At 41.7% G+C, this 22952-nt stretch overlaps 1 protein-coding gene across 2 annotated transcripts in view; it reads right to left on the reverse strand.

Moving 5' to 3' along the window:
* Window positions 1-22952, reverse strand: part of LOC117764601 (plexin-A1-like) — a 261822-nt gene that overhangs the window by 125724 nt on the left and 113146 nt on the right. For both annotated transcript variants that reach the window (XM_034590517.1, XM_034590516.1), the window contains exons 4-5: window positions 15453-15584; window positions 537-637 (exon numbers count right to left, since the gene is read on the reverse strand). In XM_034590517.1, the coding sequence (XP_034446408.1) occupies window positions 537-637; window positions 15453-15584 (233 nt within the window). The remainder of the gene's footprint in view (window positions 1-536; window positions 638-15452; window positions 15585-22952) is intronic.

The following is a 22952-nucleotide window of genomic DNA, read 5'->3' on the forward strand; positions in this document are numbered from 1 at the left end:
TTGTTCCACATGTATATTATTTAATTTGTTCCTTCTTAATCTTTGCAAGACAGGGACTTTTCCCAGAGAATCATTGATGGATCTTGATGAAAGAAATCTGCCACATTTAGGGAACTGACATCTATGAGTGTGTGCAATTTGAATGTGAGGAGACTGTAGGGCCTTGGTGGAGGTATGCGCTGTACCGACTGCCATCCAGTTACACAATGACGTTTCATATTGACACTATACACATGTAAAGGAAATGTATATGTTAGCAGAATCAATACATAAAGATTTCCATATTCCCTTCTTAAACCCAGCCCTTTAATAAAGTGGCTAATTGTGGCTTTTGTTGTGTTAAAACACAAATGTAGGAGCAGACACATCTACATAATTATAACCTTGTTACCGTGAACATGACAAATGGAATTCATGGGTTTTAAACACCCCTGTCCGTCCAGGTATCCGATCATAATTAACCGCAGAGCACCCTCGTGATGTAGCCGCTGAAATTACCGCACGGACACGACATAGTAAACAGTACGTGCACTTACACATTATGCAGCACACACCAGCCACAGTGAGGGTCTCCTGATCCCAGACAGGCTCCACAGGAGGTGTACTGCTCACAGCTCTCCACTGGTACACGTGTAACCTGGAAGACACACACACACACACACAGACCTGGTCAATGTTGCACAAATACCCTGCGTAAAACCAGCTTCAAACTACTCAAGTCCATAATATAGGCCTTGGTTTAAACAGGATGTACCGGAGGTGTCCTGTGCCTGGAACATGAGATTAAGGAGGAACAAGCCCACTGTGACTATCAGAGATAAACAGCTCTGGAGGTGCTGCTTGCAGCTCCACACTGCAGCATACAAGGCGAGCTAGAGGGGGGAGAGTCGAGGTTGAAGCTCATGTAAACACACACACGGGTTAAGATTACACACTCTGACAAACATCTCTCTGGTATTTACTGTGTACAGCCCAGAGTTCTTCAGTGGATCAGAACATAGTGATGCAAGAAAAGCTGTGTGTTTTGAGAGATAATAAACCGAATGTAGAGAAAAAAGGAAATAACTAGAATCTCTGCACTGGAAACTCAAGATAATCCTCAATGTCTGGACAACACCCTCACAGATTAAAACAAACAGGACCTTATATTTGCTCAAGCACTTTTTATCATATATGCACGCACGGGGTGTATGTTTGTGTGGCTACATCCACTAGCATTGCTACTTCCGGTACTGTACTTTCAAGCTGTTGTTTTAATACGTCTGAAGAAGAGGTCACTTTGGCTAAAACACTGTTTACCCGTGAAAATCCGAAAGTGTTTTGTGGACTCAAACACTTCACCCACCCCACATAGTGGTGGGTAGATAATGAGTCTATTTTAATTTCTGGGTGAACTATCCCTTTAAGAGCTGTGTATATCCCACCTGGTTTTACAGTTTAAGATCAACATCAACAAAAGTCAATAGTGGGGTTGGGAACCGAAATCCAGCACCAGTTCTGCACCAGTTCCTGCACCTTCACTACCTAACGGACCAAATCCCAACACAGATTACGCTGCCTGAGCTTCGGACTGAAATAGTTGTCCTGCTTCGAGGCAACATAAGCAGCACAGCTTGTGTCTAGTTAACATTAGACTTAACTCCGTTGGCAACACAAACTAAGTGTGACCATGACCAGGGCATGAAGAAAATATCTGAAAACAAAACAAACAAAAGAGCCTGAGACACACTTATGTTTGTATGTTTAAGCTAAGTAAACTTTAAACTGTTGACAGTTATTATATTAGATATTATCTTCCAATTTACCTAAGCACTAAAAAACTAATTCTTATTCTCAACTATCATTTTGTGTTTTTTATTTAAGAAAATAAATATTGAATCTGGCACTTTTTAGGCACTGGTACTGTTTTAAATATATTTGTAAAGAATTGTAAAGAACCTAACATTACTCATCTCTGTTGAACATGTCATGACAGCTTCAGTGGTCGTGCTAGTGGCAGACGACCCAAAGTATCGTTGTTAACCTCTGTCAAGGAGGTTCTGTTTTCACCTCGGCAAACAAGGGTCCTGGAGTGCGAATGATGAGGGCATTTACCAAGCAGGTCATGTTCGATGCATAGAACAGACCAAATGTGATTCTGTGAATTGTAGGATGCAGGATTTTTGGAGCTTAACCAACACTTAGGTCTGTAAGTTACGATATATATATATATATTTTTTTTTTCTTAATCTGCCACTGCAGATCACTCAAATTTATAGTTTTGCAATAAAAAAGCATGAGAACTCGAAAAAAAACTAACGATTCAGCTTAAGTTTTGAATAAATAAGAACAAATGTCAATGTAACCTTACAGCATTTTAGAACGACACATCTCCAAAGTCAACCATTGAAAATGGCCGTTTCAGAAGACAAATGAGGGATGAGCATAACAACTTGACCTTCAGTTACTTTCTTTCTGTTTGTTTTGTTTCATACAGAATCTGACACATGGCCGACAGGTTCCTGCTGTACTCCCCATTAGACCATAAGAGGACTACGTTTCGCCTAATGCCTGTGAAGTCCTTGCAAAGAATATGCTATTGTACTTAACACCATTGAGATAAACATCAAGGATTACTCCTTTTGTCCACTAAATCTCTACCGGCTGCCATCTGTGTGTCTGCGTGGCTGAGATAAGATGGAACTTTAATGATTTCTTTTGGGGAAACGAGAGAACTCGGGTATTAAGAAGGACATGAAACGATGCTGTCCAAATGTACCTGTCTCTTAAACTGCTACCAAAAAAGGATTCTGAACGTCTCGCGACGCAGTGGGACAGACAGGAAACACCATTTACTGAGTCCATTCCCACAGACGGCTCCCTTTGCAGTTATCATTAAAAAGACATGTTTTCTGCTGCTGTCTGCAGTTTCACCATCTGTCACGCTTATCAGGAAGCACACGTTACCTTGAATTTCACCCAGGTTGTGGAACACTCTGAAGTCACAGAATTACCCTTTATGAGAACATTTGAAAAGCTTTAATCATGAGATGTTTACTCCGCTCTTACTTTTCCAAAATATCCAGCGTACAGCATCCCTATGTTTAATCTCAATGTGCTGGATGCTGTTTGCTGGTGACAGGTGGATTGGCAGACAGGAAGCCGCCTCGGGCAAACACACTCACACACAAGCACGCACACCGCAGAAATTACAATTTGAAGCAACGTGAGAGTTTGAAACAAGTTTTCTGGGGCAGTTGTTAAATACTTAAATACATCGCTGACCACCCAAGACAAGTTCACACGCATGAGCTCATGCAGACGCACACACACACACACACACACACACACACACACACACACACACACACACACACACACACACCTCCAGCTGCCTCAGTAAGGTGAAGTACGACATCAATAACACTGCAGAGGCAGGGGGCACACCAGGTGAGCTGGAAGGTGCTGAGGGTGAATTCTAATGGCAGCTACAGGCACAGCTGCAGGCACAGCAGTGTAGAAACCTTCAAAGAGGAAACTCTACCTTTATGTACCTTTTTTTTCTAAACTTCTTAACCTTCAAACAGTAAATAAGGCTCTTCTCATGCCTTTTGCCCTAACGCTGCATCAGACACCAACGCATATGTTAGTTATCTTGTCACTGTGAACTTCAAACATGTCCTCATTCTACGTATCCTGTGCTTTTCATCATTTTCCATTACAGCACCTTACTGCACCCACCAGTGCCCAAACTCCTGCTTCCACCAGATGACTGCCACAACTGCCAACCTCCAGCAGAGGCCTCTGTGAGGACCTGATCCAGCTGGGGTGCAAGTGAGCAGTCTGCATCAAAGGTCCTGATTAACACATACGTGTTTTGGCCGATTTGAATCGCAAGTCGATAGCCTAATGTACTCAAGTTCCTACCTGGCTTCAGAGTGCGTCTCCAAAAGTGATCTGATCTTAATCCCCTGCTCTAAATAAGCAACAAATATTTCGTTTGCAAAGCCATGTTCCGTTGTGTTTTTAACCAGCAGGGGACATCAATGCACTTCCTGAGCCTAGTCTTCTGGAAATGACGAGGGAATAAAAACCATACAGATTGGGACTTTTCTTGGCGTGTTCCAGACAAACCAAATTGCCTAGGATGTTTGACGCACTTGGAACATATCTGTTTATTGTTTGTTTTTTGTGTCAACATCCGCATGCACGTCTTTTTGTGTGCACGTTAGCATGCTTGCATTATTGTTGAGCTCAAAGCACCGCGATGCTTACGTACAGCCTCGCACGGCTGCTAGCTAGGCGGCAAACTCTATTGTGTACACGAACAAACAGCACTGCAGCCAAAATGCTTCACTGCTATAGGAGCTCCCAAGTTATTCCAAAAGAAGCAAGAAGGAACTCCAAACCCAATGAAGAGAGTATGTACTTTATTGTCTTTAACTGAATCATCACTGCCTCATAAGGTTATGAAATTTTGAAAACACAGATAACTATTGATAATAGGGATTATCAATAGTTGATGCAGAAGGGATATTGTATGTTCCTGGTATGATGCTATTTCACGTTGCATCCCCAGACAGCTTTCGTGCAAACAGCACAACCCACAATTTCCTCCTCAGCCTGTACATCTCCTCCCCCTGTCACTCTGATGTACAGTCAGACATGAGGGTTTATGGCAGATTCATAGCATGATAATAGAAACCTGTGTCTGATAACTACTATACAATGCTACCATTACCAGGCCCAGGCCTCTTATAGGACACCAAATAGCAGCAAATTGTAGTCATTACTTGCGCCTGGACAAATACCCTGCTAGTAATACAGCCTATCTGATAGAGGGAGGTGAAAAAAAAACATGTCACGCTGAAGCACAATAACCAGGGAGAGAAGTTTATTCAATGGGTTTTGTGATTGTGGGGCGGATGATGTATTCCAAGAGAGCAGTTCAATTATTGAGTTTTAGAAAACAGATAATGGGATGGGAAACGAGAGATGCTCGGCCAAAGACGCTTTGTCTTATAATGCTAGCAGTGTGTGTGTGTGTGTGTGTGTGTGTGTGTGTGTGTGTGTGTGTGTGAGACAGTAAGTGAGAATCACCTAGTTATATTAAATATGGCATTTTCATCCTGGCCTATTTGCTGCTGCAGAGGGGAACATATTCATCTGTGGATAGCGGATGGAGGAGGAGGAGGAGAGAAGAGAAGAGAAGAGAAGAAAAAGGAGAAGAGGTAGAAAAAATGAGATCACATAGGAAAACTGTCCTTTTTAAACATTAATTTTACCCTTAAAACTAATAGTCGACAGTGTTTATCGACAAAAATATCTTCAAGCTGGATTCAGATGCTTTTTCATCTTTCTTTTTTGCCAAGTTTCCAGAGTGAAGGAAAGACGGGGGAGCAGAGGAGACGATGGGGTGGATGTTCATGTGTTTTGTTATAACAAATAAATAAGAGCTACAAATGAGCCTCTCTCATTTGGGTCATGATGGAGAGGCTCTTAATTTGCCTAGCAGCTGATGAGAGGAAGGAAGGGGGTGTGGGTGTAAAAAGGAGGGGCTGAGATGAGGAATGCAGGGAAGGATTGATGAGTAAGACACAAATATAATTACGACTGATGTTTCATTCCACATTCGGGGGGGCCCGTGTGGTCGCAGCTAGTTGCAGCTATAAGCCCGGCTGTAATTGTCCCATCTGTATAATACGGGGGGCTGTATGAGGTGCTATCGCTGCACAATAGGTTGATGGATGGCTTGATATGCTGGATTTTAAGGCTGCCATACCAACACACACGTTACCAGCAAAGTGCACGCAGATAGGCAATTTGTGCTGACATGCGTACACTGATGCAGACATATTTGCTCGTAAAGATGGTCTGCATGCTGGAGTTAATGCGCTGCATGAACTTTAACATGCGGCTCTAAATTACAATTCAGTGAACACAGGAGCGTACACACTGATGGAAAAAACAAGCACACACAGCATGCAGGCACACACACACACACACACACACACACACACACACACACACACACACACACACAATGAAACAATGAAAGCTGGATGGTAGATATATATATATATATATATATATATATATATATACATATATGCTATTTCTGTATCTATCTAGCTATCTATCGATTCATCCATCCATCCATCCTTACATCCATATCTATTAGGGCTGTAACGATACTCCGATTCAGTTCATACCTCTGTTTTGTTTGTTTTTTTTGGGGGGGGGTTTGAGGGGAGATGTACTGTTGGAACAGTAAAGAGAAGAACACTATAACATGTTTGCCTTGACTTCACATAAATCCACATGAACAAAAATTACCAAAGAATAGGCAAGAGGTGAAGGTGTGTGTGTGTGTGTGTGTGTGTGTGTGTGTGTGTGTGTGTGTGTGTGTGTGTGTGTGTGTGCGTCTCCTACAGTCTAAATTTCCCCCGACTCTGACTTAAAAAACGAGGCGTCTACTCCCGAGCGGCGAGAACACGCAGACTTTACAATGTACTTTTGTAAAGGTAAAACAGACGATCCTCTCCGACATCCACAGTCATTGCTCTGAAGATACTAGTCACTTATATTTTGGGTCAGATTAAGCAGGGTTGTGATTGGATTGGAGTGTGACTGGACACAGACAAGCGACAGGATGCAACTGCTGCTGTGGACTTCTGGACTGTTGTTCCGGCTTTGGTTCAAGAATCATTACAGCCCTTCTTTCTTTCTTTCTTTCTTTCTTTCTTTCTATCCATATATCTTTCTATCTATCTATCTATCTATCTATCTATCTATCTATCTATCTATCTATCTTTAGCAAACCTGTACAATAAACTTCTTTAAAATGTTTCTCTTTGCCTTCCTTCTGTTTTGTGTCCCTCCTGCACAAGACAAACAGTAGGAACACATTGCTGTGTGACATTACTGTCCTGTATTGTGTACAGTGTAAGATTAAAGCAGCAACCTACAGTTTAAACCCGCACTGGGACTTGTAATCGTACACCCTTAATATTACTGACAACAAGGAAGGCGAGTGTTCTGTTTAGTCCTTTAGTCACCTGGAGGAACAGTAGAGGGAAAGTTTAAAGCGGTATATGTGTTTTTATTTACCTTCCATACAAACAGACAACAGTAAAATCCTGCTTTCTCACACATGCACGTGTAATAACACATAACAACATACACAGAGTGCATTTATTGTGAAAATGGCCAAGTTAATGTCCAACCAGAATCATTGGAAATTAAGTCAAAAATGTAATTGCTAGCATGCGATTCCGATAACTAAACCTAAATCAATGCGGCTGATAACAACGGGAGGAGCAGCTTATCTGTGTATGGCTGTTAAAAGGGAAAAGTCCCATTTTGATGAACCGTTCTTACAGGACGGATCCACAGAAACTCGCTCAGTTTGCAACAGAGACTTTGAGAGTGTGCAAGCAGCGAGCGGGAGGAGACGGGAGAGCAGCCAGGCAACAGTGAGAACGGGCCGGGGCTCTGAACTCTCATATAATGCTCAGTATACAATGGTGATGAATTAGTGTCAAACTTTAAAAAAGGTGTGTAAACGCTACTTTGTATTTAAAAAGTAAACAGCGTGTGTTTACCCCCCACTACAGCCCTCATTGATGCTGGACCCAAGAATCTTAACATGCAATCAAACATAAAGGGACATCCACGTCTCAACTCTGTCTAACTCACTCTCTCCCTCACACACACAAATACACACACACACACACACACACGACCACATTAAGACATCTCCCTCTGTTCTCTCTTCCCCTCTCTTCCTGTCTGTCTCTTTGATCGTCTCACAAATCACATTGTGATCGGCCGATCACTCATCTCTCTGCCTCGACAGTCTGACAGCTGGGGAAGGTGTGTGTGTGTGTGTGCAAGCGAAATACAAAGGTATTACGCCTTTTAAAAATACGCTTGTGTAATTTTAAATTCGAAAAAAGTATGTCAGGCAGAACCATATGATTAAAATAATAATGACACAAGAGAATAAAACATGATATCTTAAAAGCTATTATAAATTATTAACCTTTACCCCGCAAGGATACATATAAAAACGTAATGCATATCTTTCCAGTTGTTAAATTGATTACAAACACAGGAGAACTATAGTTATGTCCAGCTCCCAAACCCCCACAACACATCCATTGGGCTCCACAGACGGCTATTAACACGTATTGCAACATTGTCTTCTACTGTATAACTATCTACTTAAAAAACAGTATTTTGACTCAGAAAAGCCAGGCATAATGTGTTTTTTACGCGTGACAGTTTACATCTATTTTGAGGAGTAAAGGTCCAGCTTGTCTTTAAGTTCAGACAGCAGTGGCCCTGAAGGACTTCAATGCCTTGCTCAGAGACACATCAGAAATGGTATCCACTGCACCCTCTGCTTGAAAAGACCCCGTCTTTAAGCAGTGTAGTCTTAACAATCCTGTCACTGTGATTTCAGCTTGCCCACGATAAATAACCGCCAAGACATGCCATCCCCAAAACTCAACTCGCCAATTAGGCGACAGGGCCAAGGGCACTTCCGTTAGACTTCGATATCCTCTCCTCATTATTCTCCCAGTTCCTGTCTGCACTAACATCTCTCTTTTTTAAGCCACTTCAAAGTTGGACAAACACCAAAGTAACCGTTTTAAAAAGAAGTGCATGCAAGTCTTTTCTCCCTGACCTCCAAGTGCAGTAAGTGCTGAGTGAATTGAACATGAGCCCTCTCTGATGTAGTGCCAGGGGTAGGGTTTCTCCACTGTGCAGTACAGCAGCTCAGTATATTTCTGCACTGTAGCTAAATCAATACAAGGAGGTACATCATCAGACCATTATGCCACTGTCTGAGCGGCCCCACGGAGGCAGGGGTCACCTTACGAAGCTGTTTTACAAGCAGAGAGCTTTGACCTTGCTCCTGTGAGTTCAGTGGCGGAAATCTGGTGCTGATGCTAAGGCAGGGAAAAGATCAGAGGCTGGGCTCAGCCTCTGATCTGCACTGAACAACCAGGAGATTACAAGAAGAAATAGATTACAAATCCTCAAAACAAATTAAAAAGAAAAACACGAAACCAAAATAAAATCCTAAGACTCTATTATATTTGATGGAATTACATAATAACTCATCATAATGGGGAACACGTAAATAGCACGCTTCACCTCTCAGCTGCACTTTAGAAGAAAGACTGGTAATTATACGACAAGTGAGTAATTTGCTTCAAAAGTACAGCAGAAATCAATACATTATGAAGTGTAATCCACTTAGTCCTTTATTTTAAAGCAATTAGGTGATGTCAGCCACAGGGACATAAAGGAAACAAGAAATATTTCTGTCTCGCAACGACAGGATGAAAAATCTCTCCTATAGCCGGCTGCTTTTTATTAAATCGGGACAGTTTGAACATGCAAGGGGGGAAACAACAGCAACGATAAAGTTGATCTAGTGCCGTTGTTAATTTTTAAGAGCGCAAAAATGATGTGATGTCACCGACCAGACAGCGACAGACCAAAAGCTGGAGGCTGGCAAAGATACATGGAACCAGAGAACGTAGGAAAACTGAGTGTGGGTATGAATATGTGTGTGTATAGCGGAGACACGAAGAGAGCCATGTATAAATCCATCGCTCGCTAATCGAAAACACTCCACCTGCAGTGAATCAGAGGACTTTATGTTTTCACTCTACGTGGGTGCGAATGCGTGTTCATGTTGAGCCACTGCTGCTATAGAGATACGGAGTCTATACGCTGCACTCCAATCCACCGCTTTTAATTACGTGTGCGGCTGAATATGGGAAAAGGTAAATTGCTCTGTCAAGCTGGGAAATGGGCTTTTTGATGTTTGAGCTCTCATCACTTGGCATTTCTATTATTCAACAAGGAGACAGGGACAGGGGGAGGAAGAGGACAACCAGGGCAAAGGTATGGCTCCCATCTGGAAACGCTCCTCATATGAATACAATAAGATTCGAAAGGACATGTTGAGAAAGGCTCTGTGGTGCTGGACTGCGGACCTCACTCCAGAAAGACCCCAGATCTGCAAACTAATGCAACGAGCGCAGGAGTGAAGTGCATCCCCCACTGGTCTTTTTTCACACAAAAACATTTAACAAAATGCAGCTACTTTTACAGAGTTTATGCACAAATCAGTATTTTTTACATGTCGCCTGATAGAGAGGCCCCCTGTGCGTTTTTTTCCATTTTGTGTCTTTTATAGAATTGTTTTGGTCATACAGCCCGGAGCAAGTTAACCATCCGCCTCATGGTCATATATGCATGTCCTCCCCCACTCTCTCTCTATCCCCCTTTCACAAGCTAAATCTGTCCAATGCATTTAAAAAAAACATATAAATAAATAAAAAAACTTGCTGGTGGACAGTATAGACGATGTATAGAGCAGTAGGCCTAATGAATGAGAATCCGATAAAACATTTCAATGAATGATCAACACTGCACTCCGGAAATACAGAGGCTAAAAGATGACAAACCATCAGAATATGAATGTTGACAATGTTTGATTAAATTGTTCAAGTAAAGGGGAATTCGCACGTACACACACACACACACACACACACACACACACACACACACACACACACACACACACACACACACACACACACACACACACACACACACACACACACACACACACCATTGAGATCCAATCATAGCAGGAGTGATAGGTCTAGTTTGTATGTGTGTGTGTGGTAATTGTCGACATTGTTTGAATGTGATCAGGTCAGTAAGATGTTGCTTGTGCAGAGCAGCACTGGGACATGATGCTAATCCTATCCTGGGCACAGAGGGCAGTGCCTCTGCTTCCTCTCATCTCCATCACCTTCTCTCTTTCATTTTCTCTCCGTCTCACCTCTCCCCTTCCCAAAGCTGATGTTAGATTGATGCAGTCGTCTCACTGGCGTCTGTGTCAGTGAGCAGAGTAAACACTGGGTCAATTCATATTTGTATGCAAATGTTACCAGTTGCTAAAACTAGTAAAACTATCCAGCATCATGATTATCAACCACACAGGAACTATTGGTTAGATGTCTGAGGATGAAAACCATTGCACTACAAGCAGTCCGCTGGTAAACCCCTCTGGTTACCTGTGTAATGCTTTGGCTGAGTCAGCAGTCTGTCTGGTTTCTCAACATAATTATAGAAGCACAGTGTTGAGTAGATTTCGTAGTAAAAACTATATCGTGGAATTAGATTTTTTAGGTAATTATTTCATTGTAATTTATTCTAAATCTCAGAAAAATGACCCTGTTGACCTCAGTGGTTGGTATTGCGATGATCGGAGGAAGCCAACACGAAAAGATGTTCTTGCACATCTGACAGCTATATTGCAAATCTGTGCTCTCGGGCAAGTGCAGCTACATCTCTGCACATTTAGTTTGAGAATTGTAAATACCTAGTATGTTCTCCTCAGAGTGGATCCTTGAATATAACTCAAATTCTGTCCACAGAACAGACAAAAGAGTTGTAGTTTAACACTTTTTTTTTGTTTTCCATACTTTTTTTGCTTGAAAAATATTGCTGAGGCTTATACACCCCTGGGCTTGGCCAGCGACCTTAAACCACTATACATTATCCAAAGTACAGACAGCCTCTGGCGAGGAAGAAGCTGCTCATCTGCAGGCTGCAGGGAGGCTCTGTACAGACCCTGGTCCTGTACTGTCTGGAACACAAGTTCACATTCAGCAGCAGATGGAAGATCCTTACTCTATACTATGCTGTGTGAAGCTGCTACTGGGAGAGCACTTACTCCACAAACTCACTCCATCTGAGAGAGACAGAAGTGAGGACCCCCAAGAATACTGAAGAGATGAGGCAGGAGGAGTCGGGAAAAGGAGGAGAGCACATCCTGCAAACCAATCACATTTTCCAACCTCCTCAACTCTCACCACCGCTCTCTCTCTCTGTATCATATATTCTGTTTCTGACTGGTCAACGTTTAAGTAAAAGGCCATTATCTCAGCTCTCTGGAGAGACAGCCATTTTATCTGATCTACTCTGTGAAATACTGGGATTCAGATTTATACAGAAGCAAAGTTACACAAAGTTAAAATACACATTTATTTATTTATAAAGATAAGGACAAAACTGACTGCACCGCAGGTCTGAGGCAAAGAGAAGCTCATACAACAGTAGCCACTAAATAAACTTAACCACTTGAATCTATTCACAATTGCCATCGGAGAATAACTAATCAAATTGATATTAAAGAATAGTTTATTGTAAAGGTTTTTTGATGAGTGTTAGATCAAAAGATAAGATCAGATAAGCATCAGTACACCAACTGATGGCAACAAACAGTTGAGAATAAACCAATCACTCTTTTCAGACATGCTCTGGATAATCTCCTGAACTTATTCAGAGGGGCTGTGTTGGAGAACGCAAGGGTTCGAGTGAACCGAAAATCTCCTGCTACGTTGTCGATATATGAAAGGCAAAGAAACAGTCCAAACCCCATTGTTTGGACAGTTTCCTGAGTTCATGTTGTGAAACAGCTTAACTAACACAGACTCTTGCCAAAACAACAGTATTGACTTAAAAGTTAAAACTGTGCCATCACGCAAACTCCCTGTAATGCGATAATTTGTTTTTACTTTTCTGTTTCTGTGTGGATTAAGGAAAAAAACACAACATGTTAATAAGTAAAATTCAAGTGTGCTGGGAGGCAGATTTGTTTCGGCAAGCTGTTTCCACCTGCTTTCATTCTTTATGCTAAACTAGGTTAATCGCCTGCTGGCTAAAGCTTATTTCATATGAGAGTGATATCTTTTTTTTTTTTTTTGCTCTGCAAGAAAGCATATTTCCCAAAATGTCAGTATAGTCTTTTTAGAGAGGAACAGAAACACAACACCACTAAACTGTATCATCAGTCAACTCCGAGCAGAGCAGCACTGTACTCTTCACCTGACTTCTCCCTGTCAGAGTCTCTGCCAGAGTCACTGCAGTGACATGCACAGACATGTATTGGACATATCAGTGCTCATCAAAAATGAAACAGTGGCTTTAATAATTGAAAAAGACTTTTAGGTGAAGCTAGCAGTCATCTTTAATGCAGGTGACAGGAGTTAAAGGGGAAATGTTCAAATACTCCCAGCATGGACTTTCTGCTCAGCATTCTTCATTGTGCTGAGCAGCGGCTGACACTGCTGGCTAAAACACTAGATGCTCATTGGACACGGGGCCAACGCCGCTACACTGTGATCATTCTAATTGATATCATCACTTCAGTCTCACAGCCTCTGTTGACACATCAGTATTATTTTTGTTAACATACTCCATGATGCTGATGGTTTCCCAGATCTCTAGTTTCTCTTCCAGACTCCCTCTCCTTCTTCGCTTTGGCTAAGACCTGATCTTACTATTACATTTTGTAATATGGCTGATCTTGTATTGTGCTCATGATCCAGAAACTCAGCTTTATACCACTGCTTGCTGTGTTTTGAATCGGAACTCATACATATTCCACAGACTCTAATTTTGTTCATGTTGAAATTTTATCATAATTGTAAATGTTAATAATTTTGACATTTACATCCTGATTTCTATGAATACATTATTTTGTGTTTCAGTGTGTGTGCGTTGCCTAAATCAGTGTGTGTGTGTGTCTTTGTGTGGGCAGACTCCCTCGGCTTGAATATATATTTATGTATCTCCCTGTACAGTATATTTCAGCTTCCTAGACTGCTCAATGATGGAAGGGCCTTATTTCCCCAGTCTTACATCAACACAGACGATGTCCATTTGTATCAATTACTCTCCACTTCCTCTTCGCGCTCATCCAGACACATGGAAGTCAATTATGTCTAATCGCTGGTAAATTACACAGCACTCGCATGGTAGTTACTGTCTACGTGCAGGGGAGTCTCGCTGAGGGTTATCACATCAGGGTCATTAACCGTTACCGAGATAGAGAGTCACCCAGGTAAAGGAAGGTGAAGGGAGGAGGCTGAGGAGCAGCTTCTAGACAAACTGTGCTATCAAACTCTCAGGAATGAGGGGCCCAGGGCTACTGGATATACTTTACTCAGGTCAGTGTTAGAAATGAGGCACTTCGGCCAAGAAGGTTGTGTTTTCATCGCCATTTGTCTGTAGGATTATGCAAAAAATACTAGTTTAACTTCTCTCTCTCACACTCTCTCTCTGTGGAGCGATGACAAGAACAGGATGTTTTCTGTTGGTGTCTGAGCCGCTCCTTCTGGATGATGCACAGCCAGGCCAGCCACAGGTAACAATGGGATGCAGCCTGCTATTGTGGCTCGGTCAAATTCACTGCTAAATGCAAATGGTGATTATTCTCAGTGCTGACATGAGCCAATATTAGATGGAAATGCCTAGTTAATTCAGAAAAAAATAACTTTAGCCACTAGCATTGTGAGTAATATATTGGCTTTCTTTATCTTCACCTTTTATCCTTGTAAAGCACTTTTTAACCAAATTTTTGAAAGTCGCTATATTCATAACATTTTACTTACTTACGTCCAACGAGACTACTTGTGTTGAGTTACTAATAAAGTTTAAAAAAACAATTTGGGAAGGTGGGATTGGGTGGTGCATGCAGGGGGCGGGGCAGGGGGGCTGTACAGTTGTGACATCACAAAATTACACAGCAAAACTCATTTCTCTGTGGATTGATACACTTAAGATGTGTGTCGAGCCCCTGAACCTGCTTCAGAATGTTAAAAGGGTGTAAACTATGTGTGACATTAACTACTGTCACATAACTGTCTGAAAAACAACGCTCTTTTCTAGATTAGCTTTTACTCCGACACAGGACATTAAATAAAAGTGAATGTTGCAACACAGCTAATAAACCTGCCAATGGCTTAAATGCTGATTTAATTAAATGCCTTTAAGTAAAATCCATGCTGCTTCCCAATAACAAACAAGCAAACAATCAAAAACCCTTCAAAAAAGATTAATTATTCCTCTTGAGCTTGATTCAATGCATTAAAGCCGTCACACTAAATCTTTCACAGCCATTATTATGCAGAGATTGTATGTATACTGTAGTCTATCCCTGGTGGAAGGGTGGTGTGGAGCCTGATACACTTAATATTCATGATATTAATTAGCACTTTAGACTGTAAGAGTGTGCATGTGTGTGGTTGTGTAATACTGTTAAAATTGCAAATGCATGTGGACCGTATGTGGTACTGTATGTATGTAATTAGCTTGATTACTCTAAGTATATATATACTTTCTCATGAACTCCTTATGGTGCCACTGGCAGTGTTTTGTTGAGGTGTGTGTGTGTGTGTGTGTGTGTGTACCACAGACTAAAGCCTATCACTATATCCATCACTAAAAACCACAAAGCAATAAATTACAAAAGAACTTTAGTCATTTTATACGAATGGTTGTCAACTACGACTGGAAGATACATTATGGGCTGCACTGCTAACCTCACCTCGATGTGTATCACTGTATTTTGAGCGTTCATGTGCTTCTCATACCTGTTTATCGGTGAGGGTGTATAAGTACTGGTGTTCCGGGCCGAAGAGAAGATCTCTAAGAAGGGGGCTTCCATCGCTCACCGGCACATTCTCATACAGCAAGGCAGGTTGGGTAATGGAGTTCACAAGGATCTGGGAGAGGACAGAGGAAAATGGTTATTAGTTAACAATACTATAAACAACAAAACAACTAATCACGTACACCCAGTGAACACACTCAACACGTTACTCGCAGGAAATAGTTTCTTTGCAAGAAACAGTCAATTGAAAAACAGCACACACAAAAAACTGAATTCACCTCCAAGATCAAACATCTTTTTCGAACTTTTTAGAAATGTTCTACTGTACAGCTATGAACTGTCAGTATTAAAATATTCCACTAAACAGAGCATGGACATCCAATCAGCTTCAGAATGCAGTTTCAGCACAAAAGAAGCAGAAAAGTCGGACTCATGTGCTCTGGCTGTTTGTCTCTACTGACATCAGCCTATCAGCTAGTGTTAGTTGCCCTATAGGTAGAGATAGACTAAATTAATTGAATTTGACCAACAATTCAGTCAACTATTAACTGGCAAACACAAAGGCGTTCACATTGCACTTTGCAAGCGACTTTCAGGACTCAAGACAGCAAAAGCACCGATGTACAGTTGGGTCCAATTGTGTAAGACCACGTGATAAAGTGTTTCCAGACTTTAAGACCCCAGTGTATTTTATTTTTTTCAAAGTAAAATTAGGAGAAAAGGCATATATCTGTGAAGATTCTGAGTCAGCATGGTCATGGTATCTTCAGGAGACGTACAGTGTACAGTAGGTAGCTGGACTTGTGTTTCTTGAAGATGTTTCACCTCTCATCCAAAAGGCTTCGTCAACTTCTTCTTCATTAAGAAATTAAGAACATTAAGTTCTTCAGTTTTGAAGAGGCCTTTTGGGTGAGAGGTGAAACATCTTCAAGCAAGACAAGTCCAGTTGCCAGCACCTCTCTAACTCCTGAAGAGAAAATAGGTAACTTTTAAAGAAGCTGCATTTCCAAGAGCAAAATCCAAACTTGGAAGATCCAATGTTTCCTTACAATCCTTCCTTCCCTACCAGCTACATCTCAATCCCAGGTCCTCACTTTGAAGGGTTAACATGGCCCACCTCACCTGTGTATTAGAGTATTGTCAAGTGTTTTCTGTGCTTTCATTCTATTCACTGTATTTACCAATACTAACCTTGAAGAGCGACAAGCAATTCCTGCTGAATCCTTGTAATCCTTCCAATGTACACTAGCTACATCTTCAGGATAATTAAGTATTCACCTCCATCTTATGTAAAAGCAGCCAATTCCCATTTAATTTGCTGTAACACCTCAAAACTTTCACTTAAAATGTTGCAGTCAGCTGAAAAACAGCTATTGAAGAGGCAGATTACATTTTCAGCACTTTCATATGCTTCTCAATTTATGCTGAAACTCACAATCAGACCATTGGGTTAAGGTGCCAGACCGTAGTAGGTGTAAGTGCAGTACACAACTAAATGATGGCTCTATTGTTGGTTCTTGCCAGTGTTGAGTCTACTGACAGAATTACAGAGTCATGAGGGTCACTCCCATCATACCAGAAACTAAATCTGTTCCTTTCCCCTATACTTATTTTTGCCTGCCTCTTTCTCTTTCTAATTTTCCAACATTCATCTGCTCATCCATCACCTGGAGCAGTTTAGCTTTCTAAAACTTTCTGTTGTCTAGACTCGCTCTGTCATCTCTCTTTTTTTTTCTCATTATAGTCCCAACAGTCTTCCAGGTTATTATCTGCCAAATCACTTCCTGAGTTTCCTTAATCTTTCTCTGAACAGAAGGTTCACTAACAGACAGGCTGTCATCACTGTGTGTGCTTACGTTGTTAAAGAGACTTTGGTTAAATGTCAAGTGCTCAGACAATCAGCTTTGAGGCGTTACTAAGCCCAATTCATGCTTCTGCTACGCCGAAGCTACGCCGTAGGTACGCACGTAGCCTACACACAGGGCCGAGGATTCATAGTTGTACGTGTGTGTGTGTGTGTGTGTGTGTGAGTCGAGCTGCAACTACACTTCCGAAATGCTAGTGCTAGTAGTTGAGTGTCTTCCAGTTTCTGGTCCATTCTCTATTATCTCTCTTTACTTGAAAACAATGGCGAGTGGTATTAAGCGGATTGTGTTGGAGTTGGAGCTGATGGATGTGGAAGAGCAATTACTTTTTCTTATAGAACTGCAATAAAGAAAAGAAAGACATTGTCCGTGTTTGTTCCTTCAACTCAATTAAAAAAGGATGGCAAGTCTACCGGAATTACCATGCTACCAATCAGACCAATCACAGTCTGTGTCGCCGCAATGCATAGTTACACTTTTGGGGAGGTGCATGTCAGGATACAGCTTATGGCTCTGCATAGGGCACACGTCTATGCGTGAGCTACAGCGTAGCTTCGATGCAGAAGTATTGGGCTTAAGTAGGACACAAAGCACGGAACGTAGAGATTTTACACCAAACACTCAATGTGAATATGTTTATAGTGGAAATAGAGGAAAAGCAGCAGGTTTGGCTGGAATGTGATACAAGGCAAATCTTATGTTGCTCTAAATCATGGTTTCAATAGTGTCTTTTACAGAACTAAAGTGTGTGTGAAGGGGGTGTGTACAGGTTGTAACTGTCAAAAGATCACATGTTTTAGCTGTCCCTTGTGCCACTGCACCCACACATGCACACACACAAACTTTAGAGGTGAATTGAGTGTGACCTTTAGTAATTCCTGTTACTTCAACCTCTCTCTGAAAGACAAACAAACAAAACTAAAAAACCCACAAAACATTCTAAAACTGCAACATGCCCGAGGCCGTCGAACCACTTGTGATGAGTGAAGGAGGGAGTAGGGAGCATACTTTGCCCTACAGCTCGGGGCAGAGGGCAGTTGGAGTGGGTTTCAGGTCAGCTGGCACAGAGGGGGGGGACTACAGACCGGAGCAGGTGACTATAGATTCTCATCTATTCCAGTCGCCTGCAGGTTTCTGTTCTACTTCCTCTGCACTCTGGAAGTTACTCTGTCCAAACACAGTCCTCACTGAGGAAGTGGCAGCAATTAAGGGTGAGAGAGTTTGTTTAACCCGCCAATAATCAACTCTTTTTATTTGCTTTCCATAGAATTCACACTGAAATGATGCGGACTGTGTAATCACATCTAGTGGAGAACTTTGTTTAGCTTTAATTAAGCATAGCGTTACATTCAAAGAGTGTGAAATAAATGTCATCTGTTTACCCAGCTGGAATAACCTGCAGGGACCAGCTCCATAAATTCCGCATCTTCCCTCTTTGTAGTCTGTGCTCACTAAATTCAAAGCCGTAAAAGTGAAAAAAGGGGCGACACTGGGGCATCGGGCTGTTTTTTATGTTTCCATTTGTCCAGTTTCTCACTTTCCGGAACTTATTAGCAAAGAGCCGAGGCTATAAGATGAAAGAGGCTCTGGTCCACAAGCACTGTCTAGCAGCTTTAAAAGGTTCTTATTAAAAATGCTTTTATAACTGCTCCCAGGATGATTATCAGATGAAAAAAGCCCCATAAAGGTTCCCACTTTGAAGTTACTGACAGCTTACGAGTCATTAAAACAGACTGTTTTTCATTAGTTTACCTTTTTGTAGTATGCATATTGTTATCGTGCTCAGCGGTACCGCTCTCTGATTAGTGCGCTAAACACTCAATGATGCTCTTGCATTCAAATTATCACTCAATTAGTTTCAAACCACAAGATTTATTTGGGATGAAACAAGGCCAACAAGGACTAAATTTGTGCAGTCACTTTAAAGCAGTGATGCTGAGCTCTATCAATATTCCGGGGAACTTTTCCAGGACGATGTACAGAGGAAGCAGGGGCAGGTTGCGTGTCTTACTTGAGGACAGTGGAAAAGACACACATCATGTCTTCAACCTTTCATGTGAAGGACAGTCTCTCTAATCCATTTCGACTAACGCAACTCTACGGATATGATACTGTGGGGAAAGTTAGTATTTGGATGAAAGTTAAAGGTGACTTTTTCTGATGAGTTTGTAACCCACGCTCTGACCTTGGAGTCCCCTCCCATCTTTACCATCATGTTTGCCACCTCCTCAGCCTCCCTCCTGCCACCAGACCTAACTGTCTCCTCTATCCTCCTGGGACAAAGCTCATTACAAAACCAACTCTGAAATGGCCGAGGACACTGTAACCTTTGCAAATACTGAAGTCAACAGGTGCCCCCAGAAATGCAGACCTAGCTACACACATTTACACTTAGCTATAAGTGTGTTACATATTAAAATGTGACAATGGGTTCTCAAGACACAGAACATTGTCATTACATTTAAAAACAGCTGATATGAGCGTTTCCATTTGACATCCCTTCCCATATGATGATGTGAGCCACACAGCCACACCTACAGTTTATTTGGGATACGGCAGAAAAACAATTAAGGTTAAAGTTGGGGAAACATAATAGCAGAAGATGATGAGAACTGGATGCCAAGAAAATGTCCAATTCTCCATCCATCCTCACTGAAATTCTCCCTATGAGTTTCTGTGTTGTATCACAATGTGACTAAATGTCTTTTTAATCATCACTTTGGGGCTTTTGAACAAACTATGTTGTATTTTGTATATTTGGATGTGTCAATGTGCTCATCCTGGTGAAGAGATGCAGAGTAGAAAAGACCACATTCACTATCATCATCATCATAGTTATTTTTCAACAAGATAATTAATACATACTCTTTAGAGTAGAGTTGGGCCAAGAAAGGTTCTGCTGTAAAGAACAGTATAATTGTAATGCCAACCCCAGGAGCCAACAGGGCTTTATATTTAATCAAATATTAAATTATTTAACACTATGCAACTTCATACAACTTCCTAATAAACCAGACTTTACACCTCGAACACCGGCAACAACAAAGATAGACAATTTTAGCCTAAAGCACAAATAGGAACAAGTTTTGAACATGAAATTGACTGAATCACTTTTAGAGTAAACAATGATACAACCAACTATATCAGCATTGCTTTGGAGTTGTTTGTCTAGCCACTGGATGAATGTATGTCCAGTGTTCTTCCCATTTTAGAGGGAAATATATCTGTCTCTTCGAAGTTAAACGTTTTCCACCAGCTACAGGAAAACTGTGTCTGACTACTGTTTGGTGTTGAGCAGGTTGAGCACTGTAGGTTTTTAGAGCTTTTGAGTGAACCGAAACCACAAATGTTACAGGAAAGAAAAACAAAACAATGAACACTGTATTTTGATATTAGTCCAATAATGAGCACGAGCTAGCGTGCTAAATGCAGGATTGTTATGACGCACAAAGGGAAATGCAAGCATGAACTGGGCTCAAGATGAAGGCAAAAGTTGTTGATGATGATGATGATGATGGAGACGGATGAAGCTGGAGGAAGGTGAGCTTTGCAGTTCAACACCAAGAGGAATGCTTAGTGTGAGGGCACGCAATAGTGAGTGTGTAGCGGTGGACAAAGAAATGAAAGTGAACAAAGCTGAGTAATGAGGTTTAGCTGCTGCAGTGATTAATACCATTCAGGGTTCAAACACTGGTCACACCTTTGGGTCAAGTACACTGGAAAAACTTCACTTGCCTACATTTATTTCTTCTTTTCTTTTGTCTGAACCACCTTTCATGTTTTTTAAACTTTCTTACAATCTTCTTTCCTCTTCCATCTTCCCTTCTCTCCTCACTCGCTTTCTTTTGCCTTTCACTTTTGGTATTGATTCCTTCAAATGCCACATTATGTGTTGATTTTTTTGTTTCATTCACTCAGTTATCCACTTGTATCTTAATCCTTTTTATTCTGTCTAACCTGTATTCCATTCATTCCCATCTTTCCTTCCATTTACCCCTTCACTTTATTTTATTCCCCAATATATCGTCTCTGTTTCCCCCTTTCTTTCCCTTTCACTTCCCCTTGTTCTTCCAGCACCCCACAGACACAGACGTCCTTTACCTACTGTGTGTGTGTGTGTGTGTGTGTGTGTGTGTCCAGAAACAGCAGTGCCCTGTCCAACCTCAGCTGTTAAACATCTAGTTAATTACACGGCTGGACAAAAGCAGAGGAGAGAAAAGAGGATGAGGGGAGGATGCAGAGAGGATAAAAGAGGGGGAGATTGGAGCAGCTTGTTAACCTTGTTAGCATTTCTCAGTGAGACCGATGTTACAGATGTCCGGTGAGGCCGAGTAATGAACCAGTGTCCTCAATGTTCAAGTAGCTCTTTGATGACGGAGGGAACAGAGGGAGGGAAAAGGCATTTCCTTAATGAAATCTACAGAAGAGTGTGTGTGTGTGTGTAAGGGTGCTGGTGAATGAGTGTGTATTAACAGCTCCTCATTGCATTCATGATCCCTAATGAAATTGATTTTGGGTTCATGGGTCTGCGAACACACACACACACACACACACACACACACACACACACACACACACACACACACACACACACACACTTGTACTTCTATCTTAGTGAGGACACTCATTGACATAATACATTCCCTTAGCCCCTAACCTTAACCATCCAAACAAAATGGCTAACCCTAACCTAAACCTAAAGCTATCTTCCATAAAGTTGTTACCGTCCATGCAGACAGTCAGACCTCATAGTTTTAGCTTCAGCTGTGGGCACACTCGCAAGTGGCATGCAATGTGGCTCTCTCTCACGCTTTCACTCTTGAGTCTGTACCTGTCACTCTGAATCTGTCGTAAAAGCAACATTCCCGTGCATGCACATGCACCCCTGCTACTGTTATAGATTGAAGGAATACTACGGGAAAGGCTGCAGAGAAAGTGAAAGAAAAATCCTAGGCTGGCCTGTTTATTTTGATCCACACAACAATTAATGGGTTCTTTCCTGACCCATACTAGTATTTTTTTATTTGTAATCCTGCTAACTACCACACAAACAAACCAAATAAAAAAACAACCTCCTGGGCGGAGGAAAAAGAGATAATGATGTGTGAGAGTGTGTTACATCGTCGTGGGGTTGGATTTACGATGTAGTCGTCTCAGTGTGTGTGTGTATGCAAGAGTGTGTGTGTGACCCTAAGTGGAGGGCGTCCAAAGTATCACAGCACACCTGCTGACTTCACAGTCTACAGCTCTCTCTCTAACAAATACACACACACACGCGACCCACATCAGCGAGACAGGTTACTTGGAGTGAAATTAATCATCGTTCTTTTGTCGCACCACTGCTCTCACAACAGGAGGCTGGCCCCAGGTGACACACACATGTACACACACACACACACACACAGAGAAGGAATGACAGGCCGACAGCTGGTCGGTGACAGCATGCCACTATGAAGCTGTTTTCCTACCAGCTAACAATAGTTGGCTCTGGTTAAAGGAGAACAACACTGCCAAGGTGCGGTCAATGAAAAGTGCAGTACACTCCCAATGTTAGTCTGATGTATTTGTCCTCAGTATCCACACACAACCAGTGTCTATAGCAGCAGCAATCCAGT

Source organism: Hippoglossus hippoglossus, chromosome 7 (assembly GCF_009819705.1).
Source record: "Hippoglossus hippoglossus isolate fHipHip1 chromosome 7, fHipHip1.pri, whole genome shotgun sequence".
Taxonomy (NCBI): Eukaryota; Metazoa; Chordata; class Actinopteri; order Pleuronectiformes; family Pleuronectidae; genus Hippoglossus; species Hippoglossus hippoglossus.